Source organism: Haliotis asinina, chromosome 15 (assembly GCF_037392515.1).
Source record: "Haliotis asinina isolate JCU_RB_2024 chromosome 15, JCU_Hal_asi_v2, whole genome shotgun sequence".
In the NCBI taxonomy this organism is placed as follows: Eukaryota; Metazoa; Mollusca; class Gastropoda; order Lepetellida; family Haliotidae; genus Haliotis; species Haliotis asinina.
In genome coordinates this window covers 3,851,059-3,870,022 of record NC_090294.1, presented here as the reverse complement: position 1 = coordinate 3,870,022, position 18,964 = coordinate 3,851,059, and the positions used below count along the sequence as shown (strand labels likewise).

Genomic DNA, 18,964 nt, shown 5'->3' with positions numbered 1-18,964 from the left:
TTACCGTGGAAGCAAGTAATGTGATCACACAGGACACAGATTTTGTCCTGGACTCCGTGGAGAGCCAGCACGCTCATTACAAATGAGTAGGGGTGCAGCGAGGCAGGCTGGTGTTTGCTTTCAGCACTATTGTCCTGCTGTGGTTGTGGACTGGTTCTATGTGTGAAACCCATTTCTAGTGTCCTGTGCCATGATCTTGTTGTTTATTGCTCACTCACCTACTCACTGACTCATTCACTCATTCATTCACTCAAATCACACCCTCACTCACACCATCACTCACTCACCCAGTCGCTCACAGGACAGTAACTGAATTCTTCATTTTTTCAGGAGTATGAGAGCAAGCTGGAGCAGAATACAAAGACAATGAAAGCCTATAGCCTGTCCATTGCTGCACAGATTGATGGACTCAAAATGGTACCAACTTTGTTTGGGGTCATTAATTTCTGACGTGCAAGAGTTTTAAGGTCCAGGAACATGTTACAACAGCCTGTGTCTTCATGCCAGTGACATGTCTAGCAGCAGCGTCAGTGACGGCGGGATTCATCTGTGTTCACATCATCATCAGTTTGTGCAATTCTACATTTTCATCAGACTAAAACCAAAGGCAAATGAGTTCAGATACATGTTGAGAGTATGAAGTAGTGAGTTTACTCTCAAGTTTGTGCATGTTATCTGAAAGAAACAGAGATGAAAAAGAAACTTGTTTAAATCTTTCATCATATGTTGTGTCAACATGGTCTGCTGGCTTTAAAAGATAAATGTATCATATTTCATTGTCATGGTGACCAAGATTCTAAACCAATGTTTGAAGATCCTGTTACGATAAGTGTAATCCAGTGTGTTGTGTCAGGACTTTTATGGAAACAATAAGTGAGGTATTTTACTTCTATATACTGTTTTCAGACTATGTGGTAATAAAAGAAGCTACTCATCTGGAAATAGTCTTACTACACACAAGATGATTATGACCATGAATCATGTATTGCAAATGTAGGTGTTACAAGGCACATGTTGGTCACATTGCAGTGTTTGCTGTGGTATTTGGCTTAGACAAACTAGGATCTGCATTTTGTCTGCTGAGCACAATGTTTTATATATTACCATGCAGGTGAAACAGAACACCTGAGGCATCAGTTAGGAAAGCTCGATCCGTTGTGGGTTACAATTGTCAATAAATAGAATTTTTATACCAATAACGGTTGTGCCCATCTTTAGGACATGAAAGAATATTTTTGGAATTTCAAATACATAAGTTGAATGGACAAGAGCTTCCTATGAGATGGTGTAATTGTCTTCCTCTCACACCATAAATCATCTTGAGTTCTTCCCAAGTTTCTCCACTTGTAGGTAGCCAACTGTGCTGATAGAAAAACTAGAACTCCAGATTCTGAACCATTTCATGGCCACTGAAGTAGCTGATAGCTGGCTTAAAATTAGCTCCCTTGGACACATGTACTAAACACCTGTTTCTATAACTTGTATCCTGACTCTGAATGATGTTCATATGGTCTTATGAGTGATGCAGCATTTATTTATTTGAGGGTTAAGTGTTTGCTATTTTGGGAGACCTTTGTGTTTAGAATGAGTGAAAGCAGTGCAATAGAATTCTTTGCCCTGTGAGTTGTTCACTAAATAAATATGAATGTTTTCTGTGATTTGTTGTCTCTCGGCAAGATGCATGAATTTAAGTCAATGGTCTGTGTCTAAAGGAGCCAGTATGTGAATATGGGTTCTAGCTAGCACTGCTATAGCTCTTGGCCAACAGATTTTTAGTTTGTCAAAGCATCCTGACAAAACAGGCAGAACTAAAATGACTTTCCCTTGTCAAGTTTTTGCTGGTATGGGTCTTTGAGGCTAGAATACATTGTTTATTGCTTAACAGTCATATACCCTCTGATTTTCAATTTGCGTTAAACAACGTTTGACAAAGAATGTTCTGTAAATGAATTTGATTCACAGTTTAAAGTCCCATTCTTAATGTGTTCCCTTGGAGCAGTTTGTCAGGTTCAGACAGTGGTCCGTACCTAGTCACTTGAGATTCTACACTGATGCGAGAGTTGAAACACAGTAATTGGTTCACATGTGTTACAACAGCCATTAGTGGAGTTCCTTTGGTCATGTTTACATTTTTTGCATTAAAAGAACTGTTGTATCTTACTTTTGTTCCAGAATCAATTAGTACATATATAGATTATATGTATATAGATTATCACTGGTCACAATCATTGCCTTGCACACCCATTCTAGTGGGAAAACAAGGACTCACCTGACAGCAGACACTGAGTTTTAGTCATCCTTTGAATCGTACTTTGTTTTCATGTCTAGTCAAGCACATGTGAAAAAAATACACCAAATGCACAAAATAATTATAAAGTTGTGAAACTGTTGTAGAGTCTCAACCAAAAAGTATTTAAGAAAAATTGGCCAAGCGCTGATGTTTTGAAATTGACTGTAATTAGAAAACACACTATTAATTTATCAAACCTTAGCTATTTTCTAGGTGCTGTTTTGAAACAGGTCTTAAAACAACATTTATGATGTGGTAGGCCTCTCACAGGGATCTGTGACATACAGAGTTGTGTCCCTTATCTCTACTCTGGTATGTGACCTAATCCTATTTCACCCCAGATACGAAGAGGCTTTGAACTTAATTCACTCCCATTCTTTTTAAAACTGCAAGCTAATGTTGATTTGAATAAAGACAGGTTATTATTTCTGAAAGAGATTTGTTGCCATGGTTACAGTTTTGTATAGTACATGTGCAATCCCAATGCAGCAGGAAGTTGTCCAGGATTGTCCTCATTGTCACTTACATGTTTTGGGGGGAATATTCTGGATATTTTCTGTATCCTTGTTAACACTGCCTGTGAATAAGGGTGTGAATGAATCATTGAAGATGGAACAATGGTATGATAATGTAACATGTCACTTTGACATGACTGTTTTATGTGTTAACACTAAATGATGCAAGTAAATCTGTTGAGACATAGTTTAATTTAACTGTGAAATGCCATTGCAGATAGTCTGCACACAAGTTGTTGTCTTCCTTTTGGCATATATTGGTGGAACTCTTCTGTTGCATTTTGTTTCTGGTGTCACTGCGATCATATTTCCAAAAGTAGTATCAAATTATTCTTGTTCCCCACACAAGATGTGGTTACATGGAAAAGAACACAATTACACCTCTCACTCTCATGCACAATTGTAGCCTCACTGAGAGTAAATCGTTAGACCTAGATTTTCACGCAAAGTGGATCATGACACAATCATTATAACTGAATCATTACATCCTCATACAAAGTATAACATGCTTTACACATTACAACAGCATTTGACATAGTTATTGCAGATATTGCTTTAAATTCTTTTACAGTACTATAGATAAATACTAAATGCAACATATCTAGTGTTGTCTATAGTTTGCAGGTCGCTATGGGAGAGTTTGTTTTGTGTGTTTCAGTGTGTGAATGTTATTATTAGCATATGAATGATTCGGAATATCATATTACTTGTTCTCTGTACATGTCCACCACCATTTTAGTCAGCAGGTCTTTCAACAAGCATAAAGACCAATTATTTCAACTTTGAAAACGCCCTGCCAGGACAAGGGAGGTAATAAGGGGAATCATGTTGGCACTGGTTTCACACAGATATGTGAGGACTCACTTAATATTTGAATATAGCAACACAGGGTGTTTATTGTCATTTATGTGAATGTAATTATGTTTGATTTCTTGTCATTTTGTATAAGCGAACTATTTTGAACAAGATAGCAGTATTCTTTTTTAGCTTATTTGAGAGGGCATTTACTTTAGAATCCCAGATAAATCTCTGGATAACTTTGTTTAAGGATTATGGGTTTCTTTAAAAGTTTTACTTCTTTGTGGTCCTTCAACTTCTAATAATCCTATAAAAACATGTTTCAGTCAGTACCATCAGTTGGCCTGATATAGTGGTGAAAATGTATGCCCTGAAGCCTCATATTTCTTTGTTTTTAACACAGTAAAATAATCACATATCTTTGTCACTTGTTTGTACATGTGGTATACAATGGGGTTACTAATATCCCCATGCTGATGTATTGAGGAGTACAAAGGGAGACAATTATGTGTTATACCCTGGTATTATATCCATAATGACCACCTGCTCTGTGTGACATACAGATACTGATATATATACTACTCAAATTCTGAAGCAGATAATCAGGCAATTGATCCGTATTTTTGAAATACTAAATGTGTATGAATCAAAAGAATTTAATAAATACCTAATCCATTCATATTTCTATAGTTAATGCCATGCCCTTACCAATGATCTACAGTAAGGCCAGACCAATTCTATTTCTTATTAAAAGTCTTATTTCAAGATCAAGAACAAAAAAGTTATTTTCCCAGCCTAATTAATTTTTTTTGTCCCACATGAAATTCATAAGATGCTGAAAGTAAAATGCTGTTTGTGTTTTACAGGAAAATAACTCAAAATGGTGATATTTATTTTTTCCATCCTGCCTTTATGTTTTCTGAGCCCCAAATCCGTAAAAAACATGAACAAATTTGGTCTCACCAAATATGAAACAATCAGGTGCTTTTCAACCTTTTTTGAGTAGTATGTATTATGTAAATCAGTTGAAAGATAAAAGTATCCCTACCAAAACTTAGTAGTACACTGGTGTCAGTATATATTATGTTTACAGGGACGTCTTACTTATTGTGTGTTATATATCAACCATGACCTTATGCGGATCACAGAAAGGTGATAATGTCCATGATATGCGAGGTCATATAGCCCTAGCAAAATACCCAAACATATACTGCCGTATTCACCTGTCATGCAATGTGTGGCATCTGTAGTTCTATATCATTATGTACTGGTCAACAAACTGTTTAATTGTCTGAATAATAGAGAGTCTGCTAGATGATACTGTTTAATATTTCCAGTTTGGCAAACCAGGATGTCCATTATTGGGAACATTTTGAGTTGAACACACGATGATGCTGTGTTATTCAGATACAGTGTTGGCATTATCCAATACAAGCTAGCTTGTTTCTTTTTTTTCATCAAAATTAGAATACTCTGATATCAGTGTCTCACTGTGCCATTTCTGTCTGTGACTTAAATGTATGTTTCAGGATGATTGCACTTTCTCACATACTGAAATGTGGCATTTTCTATTTTTTCTTGAGGCCAATGTTATGTACAGTGTATAGTTGTAATGGCTGACTATATATAGAAACAGCAACCACAGGTCCTGTAGGTGGGTATTTCTGGTGGACTGACTTGGAAGGAGATGTATTGAGATATAGTTTGTCTGGTGTTATATTATGGACAAACCAACACTTAGTTCTGATGTACACAGTGAGGTATGTGTACTGTTATTTATTGTCAATTAGTAAATAAACTTGTTTTGTATAATTCTGTCATTGTCATTGCCTTTTTGTTTCTGAGTTGGATGGCTGATAGTTTTTACGTGTTGGTTTGTTGTTTAGTGCAGCGCTTGGCAGTATTCGAGTTATATGATGGTGGTCTGTAAATAATCGAGTTTGGACGAGACAATCCAATGACTAACATCATGAGCATCAATCAAGACAATCAGGATATGACAGTCTGTGTCAACCAAGTCAGCGAGCCTGATCCATTAGTCTTTCAACAAGCATGGAGTGCTGAAGTGAGCCAGCCTAGTGGTTCAGGTGTTCACTTGTCTTACTGAAGACCAGGGTTTGATTCCACCACAAGGGCACAATGTGAAACCCACTTCTGGTGTCCCCTGCTGTGATGTTGCTTAAGCTGATGGAAATCAAACTCGCTCATTCATGGTGTTGCTTTGAAAGAGTCCTTTGAAGGGATTCAAACAGGCTTGAATTAGTATTAGATCCTGTTGGCTAGCTACCATTGTAAACATTTGCATACCAGTAGCTCAATCACCTGTTTTACTGGGCGCTCTTCAGTTAATTAGAGACACTGTCACATCACGTCTTCAACAACACCAACAGATCTAGGAGCAAGTGAGTGAGTTCAGTTTTACGCCACACTCAGCAAAATTCCAGCTATATGACAGCAGTCTGTAAATAATCGAGTCTGGACCAGACAATCCAGTGATCAACAGCATGAGCATCAATCTGCGTCATTGGGAATCGATGACATGTCAACCAAGTCAGGGAGCCTGAGCTTTAGTTGCCTCTTACGATAATCATAGTCGCCTGTTATGATAAGCATGGGTTGCTGAAGGCCTATTCTACCCCTGACATTCACAGGCTACAGATCATGGGAGAGCTTGCCGAACATTATCAAAGATGGAGAGAAGATTCATGCAAGCCCCACAGCTGCCAGACGCATGTCACCACACCAGTATATTGGACCAATGTCACTGAGTGCAGCATTAAGCACTAAAGACATCATATGATAATATTGAGGCTGTAAACGACTCACTACTTTTCAGTTCAAAATATCGGAAAAAAACTCATAAACAAATCACCAATATTTCATATTCAATATTTATTATGGGAAGTGGTCAAAGCTGATGTACCATCACCATCACAGTATAATTTCTTCATAGCCTGTCGGTTGTAGCATGAACCTGGTACATAGAGGTTGAGGGATAGCATCTCAAAACTGACAGAAAAAAACAAAAATGATAAACAGTTTGTCTTATTCAAGCAGGGCAAGTTTCAAACTAGTGACATAAAAACAAAACAGAATTTACTGACTGAATGTGAACGAGACTGATTACCACCTCTTCAGGCAAGGAATCCACCATTACGAACGTCCACAATCAGTCAGAAGACGGCCACCCAGTGCCCTTAACACGTTCCTCCCTCTCCATGCCCCTGAACCATACACTTTTCACACAGTTCCCACTTAGCACCATTTCATTACCAATATCTTGTCTGCGTTTTGTGTAAACATTAAAAATGTTGCACATCGATACAGTTCACTACTCACTAACGTCACTTGTATGCTGTTTTCAAATGTAGTAGTATAAGTAATAGTGGTTCTAAATCATCTCAAATATAAGCCTTATACTTATCAATAGCATAGATTTAGACACCCTTTCAAAAACACCAAACCCAAAATGACAACCCGTCTCCCTTCACACAAGCTCACAGCCAGACGACTGTCACTGTATCATGGCAACAGTGCGTGAGTTAAACAAGATGGCATACCAGCATGGTATGGAGGGATATTCTCGTATAAGAAAGTTTGAGTTACTAACTTTATTAGGGATAAGATATCAAAAACCTCCCACTCTGAAAGATTTAAGAAGGCAAGCGCGCAAGCGTGGTATGATAGGCTATTCACATATGAGGAAGGATGAGCTCATTGAATTACTCAATGTACAAGCCCCTATACAATTACAATTCATGCCTACTGAGCGTGCCATAGGGAAATATTTGAGAGGATGGAAGATGGAAGTTGAAAGAAACAGTCATTGAAGATATAAGGCAATTGGTATTTACTTATACTACTAATGACAAACTACAAAATGTAATTTTCAGAATAAAATTGATATTTTATACTTATCCTGACTCATGCTTAATTATTGCTTACTCTTCTCTTCCAGGCGAGGGTAGTGGAACACCTGAAATCCCTTGAAGTTCTCTTCTCAAAGAAGCGAACATAAAATCACACTCACCCATGTATTACCTCCCTTATCCCGCGCACATGGTCAGCTGACCGCCATGATACTTCACTCTCTCCTGTAGTCGCCCGACACGAGAATGCAAGAATTCAGCGTGTCTGTGAGGGGCGGCTGGGAGGGTTTCCGCCATGAGTCAGGATAAGCATAAAATATAAATTTTATTCAGAAAATTACATAGTTTTCCTTATCCTGACTCATGCTTAATTGCTTACAGAATCCGACGGAAATGGCAGTGGGTCAGGCTACGCTGGATTCTGCTATCAGTTGTAAATTACGTATAATTTCTCCCCTAACAGGAACTTGTAACAGCGATAATTCAGTCTTATTCTTCTCATATTCGTTGTAGATTTTGGGGGGAATCACATCCAGTCGGAAAAAGGTCTTATTGACGTACGTGATGACGCTAATATAGCTAGTGTCCTGTTAGTTTCTGATGCAACTAAATGTCACGATACAACAATCGAAACTAGTTGCGACCATTCTTCAGGCTTAATTATCTCCATAATGAATGCAAGGTCATAATCCCTTATTCTAGTCTGTTCAAGACGTTTGCATAGACTTTCAACCAAATTACTCCACAGAGTATCTGGCTTCCATAAGTCACGTGATAAATCGGGTGAGGTAAGTCAGCGTCGTCGGGGAACTGTTAGTTGCTGAGCAACAAGTGGTCCAAACTGATGAATGTCAATGACGTTCTTCGTGGTTATATCTCGCAGATAATGGTTGGCGAATACTGTATTTAACTCCCAAAAACAGAATTCCAAAATAGTAGAGGCTAGAGCTCTGACTCCATGTGGGTTAGAGGCTAGTGGAGGGTCTAATCCTGCTGCTTTATATGCTCTAAGTATAACAGCTCTGAACCAAACTGAGACGGTGTTGCGGGTTACTTCCGTGGGTGTCTCAATAGATATAGGGATAAAAAGACGCTTGCACTGTTGTCTTCTAGACTTGGTACGTGCAATGCATATTTTCAATGCTCTCACTGGACATAATGATAAATCTTGTGTATCATGCGGTCCTAACATTGATGACAAAGCCGGTATATGGAACTGTCTATCCGGTTGACCTGGCAGTTGATTCTCTGCTATGAAATCCCATCTTAGACCTAAATGAGCTGTTTCCTGGTGACTTGTGTCGAAGCTTGTTCGATCAAAGTTTAGAGCATGAATTTCTGATATTCTTGCCGCTGCAGCCAAGGCAAGTAAAAATAGCGTCTTTTGAGTCAACATTTCAATTGAAGTTCGATCAAGCGGTTCATATGCATCACTTGTGAGATGTTGGGTACAATATTTAGATCCTACGCTGGAGCTCTAAATCTGTGTTGTTGATCTTCCAACTTGAACGAACGCAGTAAGGCAATGAGCTCTGGTACTTTAGTCAGTTTGGTCCCTGTTCCCATGGTGATGACTCAGCTGAAAGCAGCTAGGTATGTAGATAATGTAGAACCTTTCAGACCTTAAGACTGACATAAATAGCATAAATAATCTGCTATTTGAGGATGAGTTGCCTTGTTTGTGGGGGAAACGCATAAACGCGTTTATTCCTTCCCATGGAATGCTGAGCGCGTCCGTTGCCCTGGCTAAGGGATCTGGTACTGGCGACATAAAGGCTGTTGTCTGTTGAATCTCGTTGTAAAGAGGTCTGTTTGCGGTGATCCGAAAGTTTGACTGATTAGTTAAAACACTTCCCGATGCAGCATCCATTCTGCTGGAGATGGACGTAGGGGACGAGATAAGGCATCTGCCATCACATTGCAGGCTCCTGGTATGTGACATGCTTTTACTTGAAGATTCAGACTGTTAACTAAGTTGAACACTTGAAACGTTAGGTACAGCAGAGATAGTGATCTTGTTGACCCTTGTTTGTTTATGTAAAAAGCTACTGCTGAGTTGTCCATGTGGATCATTAATAACTTGTTTCTCAATGCTGTCGACCAGTGGTGGATGGCATGAATGACCGCTTTCATTTCCAACTGGTTGATGTGAAGAGCCTGTTCCTCTTTGTTCCAGATTCCTGCGGCTACCTCATTTTTCAGATGAGCTCCCCATCCTTGTAGAGATGCATCTACATAAAGATGGTTGTTGAATACCAGCTCTAACATATAGGTTCCTGTGCAGACATTTGATCGGCGAGTCCACCTCATCAGAAAAGGCTTCAGGTTGTCTCTGTTGTTGTAAGGAACGGAATTGCAGTCTTCCTCTTCTGGTCATATCTTGCGCTGACGTGAGGAGGCCTAGTAGACACTGCCATTGTCGAAGTGTTAACAAAGAGAGTAAAGCTTGCATTATCATATCTTGAATCCTGACCCTCCGGTCCTCTGGAAATACAATCTCATTCAACGTAGTGATGAAACGAATCCCGAGGAATTCGATATCTTGTTGAGGTTCCAGTTCTGACTTTAGGCGATTTACTAATCACCCCAGTTGTGTTAGTAGCCTGATTGTGAAGTCTAATTGTAGTCTGAGCTGACTTTTCCGTTGATGTGCTTGTATGCCGTCGTCCAGATAAAAAGCACTGCGTACCCACCTGAGGTGTAGATAATTGATGATGGGTTTGGTTATCTGTGTAAATAGCCATGGGGACGAAGATATTCCAAACAGTAGGACTGTCCATTGGTAATGCTGGCCGTTGAAAAGGATTAGATTCTAAAGTCATTCGAGCCAAGTTAGTAGCCTGATAGTGAAGTCCAACTGTAGCTCCCATGATGAGCTTGTATGCCGTTAAGATGCATCATTCTTGGTCTTCAGATCATCAACGTTGAACTTGTTGACATTCCAAGGAAGTCTATTTTTTATGTCTATTTATAGCTGGCTGGCTGTCCAGTCAGAAACTGCCCTTAATTGCTGTAATTCTCTTGACAGGCAGCGTTGAGTCTGCTGTAGAAGATCTATATGTCCTCTAAACAATCAAATGATCCTGTAGACTGCTAAACTAGCGTGTAAACGACATCTTTCCATCGTTGCATGACTGTAGGTCAAATGTAGACGACTTCCTAGGACTGGACAGAGTGTTGTCTCTCGTGGACCAATCAAATTGTAGATGTAACGTCACTAGCTTTCTTTACAGGGTGTTGTCTCTTGGGGACCAATCAGATTATAGACATGACGTCACCGGTGTAGCACATAACTGATCATCGTGAAATCTTGTTCAAACGGTGATAACCTTGCTAGCTTTTAGGCTTGTCTGTAACCATGCTGTTTGGCGAACATGTGTCTAGATAAGTAAAGCGCACGAAAAAAACTTTCGCCGCTTGAAGCTGATGTAGACAAATTGTCTTCCAGGTAGATGTGTTGGAATTTTTCCACTGAAGATAATACCGTCATCTCTTGTGATCGGAGGTGTAGTTTGCAGTGGTATGTTGTAGTCATCTCGAAGAATCTTTGCGACGTATTCATTTGACTTTATTGTTTTATTTCATTTCACATCAAGTTATCAAGTATTCTTTTTGGTTGTTTGGAGGTCCTGAAAAGGACCGTTGAGAAAGAGAGTTGGTTGGTTTAGCTTGCATCCGTCTGTTTGAGCACTGTTGTCAAGGTGTCGATGGACTTGATCATCATGACTTCTCTAACGTCTTGAGCAATCATCCTTGATACCTCTTCAATCTTGTCGAGGGAGTAGATTCAGTCCTGCAGTAGTTGAGACGAGGTTGATCCTTCTGAGAGACGACAGTTGACAGGAACATTCATTCTTCCTCGCAGGATTGCTGAACTTGAGATGCGAGTCTAAATTGAGCCCGTCTGAATGTCGTCTAGCATGCACCTCCTCTTCATCCTCATAGATGAATGCTCTCACTGATTCACAGTCAATGTAGTTGACGAGTGTAGTCGTCTTTCCTCTTACAATCTTCGTTCCATGAGGTTCATCCTCTCCATTGTAAATTGTTGCATGAAGATGCCTGCATCGAATCCATGCGGTGCATGCACTGACGACTGTGTTGAAAAGTTGTCTACGATGCGGGTGAATGCAATCGACATCTGCGATGTCTGTTGTAGATGAGATTAATTCTGAGGTGTTGAAGATGCCGTCGGTGTCAATCTAGTTGCCGATGTCCGATGTATGGTGTCTTCTCTTCGTATCAATAACAGACTTGTCAAAATATTGATGTTCTTCTAAAGGGGAATATCTCCAATCCCAGAATGACTTCTTTATCAGCGAGGGATGATTCTGTGATGATCTTGCAGATGTCGACTTCGACTTCTTGATTGTCTTAGTCTGAAACGGTCCTGTCTCAATGGATGTTCTCTTCTGAGTCTTGGGAGGGGACTCGCCCGACCCTGGACGCAACCTTGGAGATACAGCTGGCTTCTCGCTGGAATGAATCTCATTATCAACAATTAAATGGTCACCCAACTTTATCTCACTAGATTTAGACATGGCTAATGTGATCCCATGTTGCTTGTCTCTGGCACGTCTGAGAACAGATCGTAAATATAATACAAATTCAGACAACTTAATGCAAAATACACAACCAATGTGAGCAGAATATAAAGGTTTACACTGCTGACAGCCATAATCTGCACTGAAAACATGATTTCATCAACTGAGACTAAGTCTCAGTTGACTAAATACGTGTTAGAAATAGACACAATAATTACAAAATTGTATAATAGTAACAAATATATACAAGCCAATAACCGTATACAGCACAAATTTAGTTAGAAAACCGAAATAATGAAAGACATCGCTGCGTATGGGACCCTCGGTGCCTCCAGCCACCCTCGTCAAGTGATAGGGAGAGAGTGAAGTATGATGGCAGTCAGCTGACCATGTGCACGGAGAAAGGGAGGTAATACATGGGTGAGTGTGATTTTACATCCGCTTCTTTTAGAAGAGAACTTCAAGGGATTTCAGGTGTTCCACTACCTTTGCCAGGAAGAGGAGAGTAAGCAATAAAAGCATGAGTCAGGATGAGGAAAGATTTATTGTTTGTAATGAGAGGGAGAAGAAAATAAAAAAAATCTAACACAACAAAAAAATCCAAACAACCATAATTGGGGATGAACTGAAAATTGGCACATGGATTAAGGTGCGGGGTGCGGAGAAAGAGGATGTCTTAATTACCACTTTGGAACTCAAGTTCTGTAACAATATAAAATGATACACTGTACAGCTACATGTTTATGTGCTCTCAAACATATAAAAAGTGAGACATCAGAAAACTGACATGATATATCCGCCTTCAATACTTCTTGCCACGGGATGCTCTACAAGAACCTCCTTCACAACACTGAATGACAGCGCGTTTTGTGGGACTCTTCTCTGCTTTCTTCTTCTTGTATGTGAAACGCAACTGTGAATTGTGTCCCTCTCGATTACGAGCAATTTCAATAGCAAGGAACTGTATCCGTAAACCTGGATAAAAAATACAGGAAAAAATACTATTTGGAGATTAAACAAAAAGTTGCTAGGTTACTGTGCAACAAAAAAGTATGCACACATGACTGCTATGCTTTATATGGTTTAAAAAAAAACAATAAGAACTTTCGTAACTGTCATATGAATGATTCCTGTCCTAATAACATGTTATCTAATGTTTGATGTCTCCCTCAGAGTGAGTGAGATGAGGTGACATACTCCCCTGAGAGAGTGAGTGAGTTTTATACCCTTTGTCAGGGTATTTGTGACACTACAAACAATTACTATGTGTACATAAAATGGTTACGTACCCAAGATTGAGTTTTCCTCTGAGTAATCCTTTGCACTGTCGAGACGTACAAGGGTACCATAGTTGTAGTCTTCGGTCAGGCCTTTGAAGGACTCACAGAATGGACGCCATTTCTGGATATTAAATACAGATTTAATCAGTGTTTCCGTGTCAGCGAGGTCTTAGACGGTCTCCAGATACAGTTTAAGATGGGAAGAGGACCTCGATCTGACATGCACAACTTCCTGTTTGTGTAATCAGCATCATGATGGCTGTCCGTAACCAACTGGAAATAACGGACAATAAGCCACAGGCCCTCATGTCACTGCGAGGATTAAAGATTTTTTTGTAAATACAAAAATTTTGAGATGACCCCTGACTTGAAATGCTTCACAGTACAATATATCTAGACAAGGTTGGACACTTTGGTGTACCCCACCTGCTGGCTTTGCCGGTTGCATCCAAACATAAACATGGGTGATTGGCATTTCGATCACCACTCATGACACCTACCAGTTCGTTAATGTTATTTCTACAAACAGATTGAAAGTTAATTTTGACCCTCAACTAAAAGATCTTGACAAAAATGGTAGACGATAGTAAGTGTCGACCAATGAGAGGGCTTGCTTTGACCACATCCTCTTATGTGGCCTATTGTCCTTGCTATCATCTAGCTTGACCACCTGATCCATGTAGTTTAGTTAAGCCTAGTTTGTAACCAACAGTAGCATTTGGATAAGACTGTCTTTGTTTTGTAGTATTGCTCTGCATTTACAAACATGATCAGCTGATGGTGTCAAATAACTGGTTTACCTCTTTTGCCTTTTCTGACTTCAGTTCATCTTCAGCCAAAACATCCACCTTAAAATCAGGAAATTCTTGTCTGAACTTTGAGTATATTTCATCATCTTCCTTTGTGAGCTTCAGGATTGATGGATCCACTGAGGTGATCAGCTGCAGACATATACATTGTTAAACAACAAATCTTGATGTTAAACAGGGGAACAAATTTACAAAATAAATTAAAACTTAAAACTATTTTTGGCCATGAAATTAATATTACATCATGCATGTGCTCAAGTTGAAAACCATAACGCCCATTTTATTCACGCTATTCTTGATTATACCTGGGTTTCAATCTTCCATTGTACTTTTTGAAACAGTATTCCCAGGTCACTATGTATTTGTCAATGAATAGTTGAGAACAGTTCAGAAAGTGAGTGAGTGAGTTTAGTTTTACGCCGCACTCAGTAATATTCCCGCTATATGGCAGCGGTCTGTAAATAATCGAGTATGCACCAGACTATCCAGTGATCAACATCATGTGCATCGATCTGTGCAATTGGGAACCGATGACATGTGTCAACCAAGTCAGCGGGCCTGACCACCCGATGCCGTTAGTCGCCTCTTATGACAAGCATGGGTTTCTGAAGGCCCATTGTACCCCAGGACCTTCATGGGTCCAGCTGGGAAAGTAAATTATTATTCAAGGTATGTGTATTATATTTTCTAATTTTGATACATATGTCAATGTAGAGATTGCGATCTGGTTGATCAACAATTGTACCAGCACAGATTGCAATCAGAGTCTCTACCAGAAACAAACCTTGAATAACGTTTCACTTTCTCAAATGCACTATTCTTATAGATTTGTAAATAAAACAACATACATGTACAAATGCACAGTCTTGTACATCATGTACATAATTTATCAAAAACTATACACTTTCAGCTATTTCTAAATTATTTTACCCACTACTAAAATTCTTTGCACCTTTTGAAGCTGTCCCTTCTTCTCTGAACAATGTTTCACTGAATAACGATTAAATTGTCAATCTTTGTATGTGTGTAACCTTGGTGTGTGTTTGTTGTTAAATGTGTCACTCAGCAGTATTCCAGCTATAAACATGATATGTAAGTAAGTGAGTCTTGCCCACAAAAAACATAATGGATATTGTGTACAATGATACACAACATCAACCAATTAACAGAACCTGAGGGACCAGTTCTAATCATGAACCATCAATGATGACAAAGATTCTGCTTCCAGAAGGACCTAGTGGCAGTACCAGCAAATTTAGAGTGAGTCAGTTGCTTTTACACCACTTGTAGCATTATTCCAGCACTATCACACCAGGGAACACCATAAACAGGCTCTACACACTGTTCCCATGTGGGGAATTGAACATGGGCCGTTGGTGTGACAAGCAAACATGTTAACCACTGGGCTACCCAACAGTCCCACATATTAAGTTGTGACCCGGTAACCGATGCGGCAAGATACAGAATGATATAGTGTTTGATAGTGTTTCTAGGTTTGTCAGCCCAATACCCAGAGATGCCAACTCGAAATCAGATGAAAGTAAAGTCATTCCTTGCTAGGAGCAATTCCTGAGCCCTGAAGATGAGAGATGGTGTGAGAGAGGGCTTGAGCCCTTCCTCTCCTATGAAAATCTTTAGATTTAGCCTGGAAATATGCAATTTCCTGGCATAGTTAACCAAATAATACTTAACTCAAATGAACATTAAATGACTATTTACTAAAATTCTTTCAAACATTCAAATTTATAAACATTTTTGTATTACTGAAAAATCAGATTTTTATGGGTTATAGAATAATTGAAGATTGGATTTTTTATTTGAATATGCATACCCATATTCAAAGGTTTTGATCAATGTGACTTTCAATCCAATTCAGACATCAATGAAAGGATGACTATCCGAAGTAGCTCAACTCCCTCAACTGCTCACTCACTTGAAGATGTGACACTTACATTGAAGTAGGTTTCGGCATGAGCATAGGCCTTCACTGCCCACTGCAACTCCACATCTGGCTGAAACAGATTATTACAGTTACCATGGCTACTGAACATACATACACTTAATTTTGGGGGTCACCTGACTCATATTATTATAGAACTGTAACACCTACTGCACAGTTGGTAATATTGATGATTGAAATGACTAAGGCATGAAAACTGAAATACATTTAACTAGCCTCCTACTAAAAAACGTGGGACCTCTCACACACTGATCATAAAACAGTATTTTACAATTCAAGTTCAATAAATACTTAATAACAATATAAACATCATCAGTCGCTCAGTTGGTCATATTACCTGATTGACATAATCCTCAGCCTTTGATGACAGGGCTGAGGCAGCCGACTGCATTCCTCCAATACCCTGAATGAATAAGAGTAATTACATTTACACAAACAAACAATATTACACTGATGACATTGCATTTACAATGACAAAGAGTGAGTAAGTTTAGTTTTATGTCACACTCAGCAATATTCCAGCTATATGGCAGCAGTTTGTAGTGTACATAATCAAGTCTGGACCAAACAATCCAGTGATCAACAGCATGAGCATCCATCTGCACAGCCAATGTCAACCAAGACAGTGAGCCTGACCACCTGATCCCGTTATTATTTACCATAAGACCAGATGGAAAATGTATGATCAACATTCCTATGATCATGATATGATTGAGAAATTGTGTTTAACACCACTTTGAACTAGATTCCTGTCATACCACAGCATGCCAGCTTTATGTGGGGAAGTCACAAGTGATGCAAACATGGTTGGTTTGTTATTTAGGTTTAATGCTGCACTCAACTATTCCAGCTATATTGCTGATACAGTTGATGCAGAGGTTTGTGGGCTTTGTTGTGACCCATGAACCTATAAGTTTGAACAAACCAGGAATAAAGGTCAGGATCACGTTTCTGGTTTGCTCAACAGGTTGGGGAAACCTACCGATCGGCCTATAATAGGCCAAACACTTTGAAACAGGTTATTATAGGCTGTTCTGCTTATTTTGCTATAGGCTGATCGGCCTACAATTATGATATTTATCAAATTTGAAGTGGTGCATTTCCGCATGAAGGCATCAATATGATTAAAGTTTTGATTTCCTAAGGTTTTCATTCAAACCCTTTTTGAGAGTTTTCATCACATGATAATGGAGTTTCTAAAAGTGCTAATTAAATATAAGGAATATAATATTTCTGAGAAAATTCACTGAAAATTAATGACCTAGATATTCAGTGTTAATTGTCAGAACGAAAATCTAAGAAAGATTGTGTTCTTAATGAAACATCTTTTCCTGAACATTATATAAATTTCAGTTTTGTCCAAAAACGAAAGGAGGGGGGCATTAACTTTTCATCTCTATGATCAAGTAAAACCAAATTGATAGTTTGTGAAATAATTAGAAACAAGTGCAACTATTGACCTATAGTATAACCATATGATAACAAAACAGGCAGAACTGCCTATGATATCCTGTTAGGCCTATGATAGGCAGATCGGTACCCTGCATCAGTTAACATCATCTGAATAAATTAGGAATTATACTCATATGCTGGAACTGAAATCTGTGTCACAAGCCACACAAGGTGAATGACAAACGACTTGACTGATCTTTTCCAGTCGCACAGAGAGTAAAATAGTGACAATTTTGTTTGGAATGTTTTTCTTGGGAAAATCAAATACTCACCAGGTCTGATAAATTGAAAGACATATTGTCTATTGTCTGTTCTCGTCCTCACTAAATATTTTGTAGAGTATGGTAATCACGTAGCACGTTTTCAAACCCGGAAGTGATGACACAGTTATTCCCCCTGGTCATTTAAAACACGGAAAAGACCGCACAAGATATCCAGGTGTTACCACATTATCTCTATTAAACGTATAGCATTTTTGTTTGATGTAATTTTAATGTGACTCTCAATAACCAGTAATCTATTACAAAAGTAAATGTCTCCCATCTCCTTTATGTGAAGACTGATTTTGTTATGCTAAATGTCAAAAACCCTTAAACCAGATTTTGAAGTAAGCTGACTTGTTCTAGTGAGTGAGTGAGTTTAGATTAGTTTTATGCCACACTCAATAATATTCCAGTCATATGGCGGCGGTCTGTAAATAATCGGGTCTGGAGCAGACAAACCAGTGATCAACAATATGAGCATCGATCTGCACAATTGGGAACCGATGACATGTGTCAACCAAGTCAGCAAGCCTGACCACCCGATCACGTTAGTCGCCTTTTATGGCAAGTATGGGTTGCTGAAGGCCTATTCTACCGCAGGACCTTCACGTGTCTAGACTTGTTCTAAGCAAGAACATATAACATGGATGACTGAGAGAGCTGATTTTAATAAGTCTGTCAACAGAGGAAGGAAAGTGAGCTGTGGTCAGTTGGTTGTTTAATGCTGCACAATCCAGTGATCAACAGCATGAGCATCAATCTACACAATTGGGATTCGAAGATGTGACACCCAAGTCAGCGAGTCTGACCTCTCAGTCCCATTAGTTACACGCTTTTATGATAAGCATGGGTTACTGAAGATCAATTTTAATGCAGATCTTCAGGGATTAGAGGAGTGGTCAGTAGTCATATTCTTAGATATCAAGGTACCAGACATCATAAATAATGCAAAGGTTGCTTTCAATATCAGCGAATCCTGTTTTTTGACTAAGGGAGGAAACCTTAGTGCAATGCAATCAAATAAATCAGCAGACATCATATCCATGAACAGCTCATTGGTTTCACATCACATCTATATAAAGACGATCAAGAAAGTGAATGTGCTAATGTTTGGACGGTGTGTTTTTCTCACTGTGGTTTTGTTTCTGAATTTATACTCTTAATCATGACCTTGTTAGTCCCGA

The 18,964-nt window shown here is 39.0% G+C and overlaps 2 protein-coding genes across 2 annotated transcripts in view; one reads left to right on the top strand and one right to left on the bottom strand.

The window, feature by feature from the left end:
* LOC137265616 (high mobility group protein 20A-like) overlaps window positions 1-5,415 on the top strand; it is a 34,052-nt gene extending 28,637 nt beyond the window's left edge. The window contains exon 11 of the mRNA XM_067801048.1: window positions 331-5,415. Within this exon, the coding sequence (XP_067657149.1) occupies window positions 331-450 (120 nt within the window). The 3' untranslated portion in view covers window positions 451-5,415. The remainder of the gene's footprint in view (window positions 1-330) is intronic.
* A 1,061-nt stretch (window positions 5,416-6,476) lies between these two features.
* LOC137265803 (protein PBDC1-like) lies at window positions 6,477-17,906 on the bottom strand. Its single transcript, XM_067801261.1, has 7 exons — window positions 17,790-17,906; window positions 16,403-16,468; window positions 16,058-16,117; window positions 14,097-14,237; window positions 13,306-13,417; window positions 12,804-12,991; window positions 6,477-6,612 (listed from the first exon to the last, which is right to left on the bottom strand). The coding sequence occupies exons 1-6, from the start codon at window positions 17,811-17,813 to the stop codon at window positions 12,819-12,821; spliced, it is 576 nt and encodes a 191-aa protein (XP_067657362.1). The 5' UTR covers window positions 17,814-17,906; the 3' UTR covers window positions 6,477-6,612; window positions 12,804-12,818.
* Window positions 17,907-18,964: the final 1,058 nt, after the last annotated feature.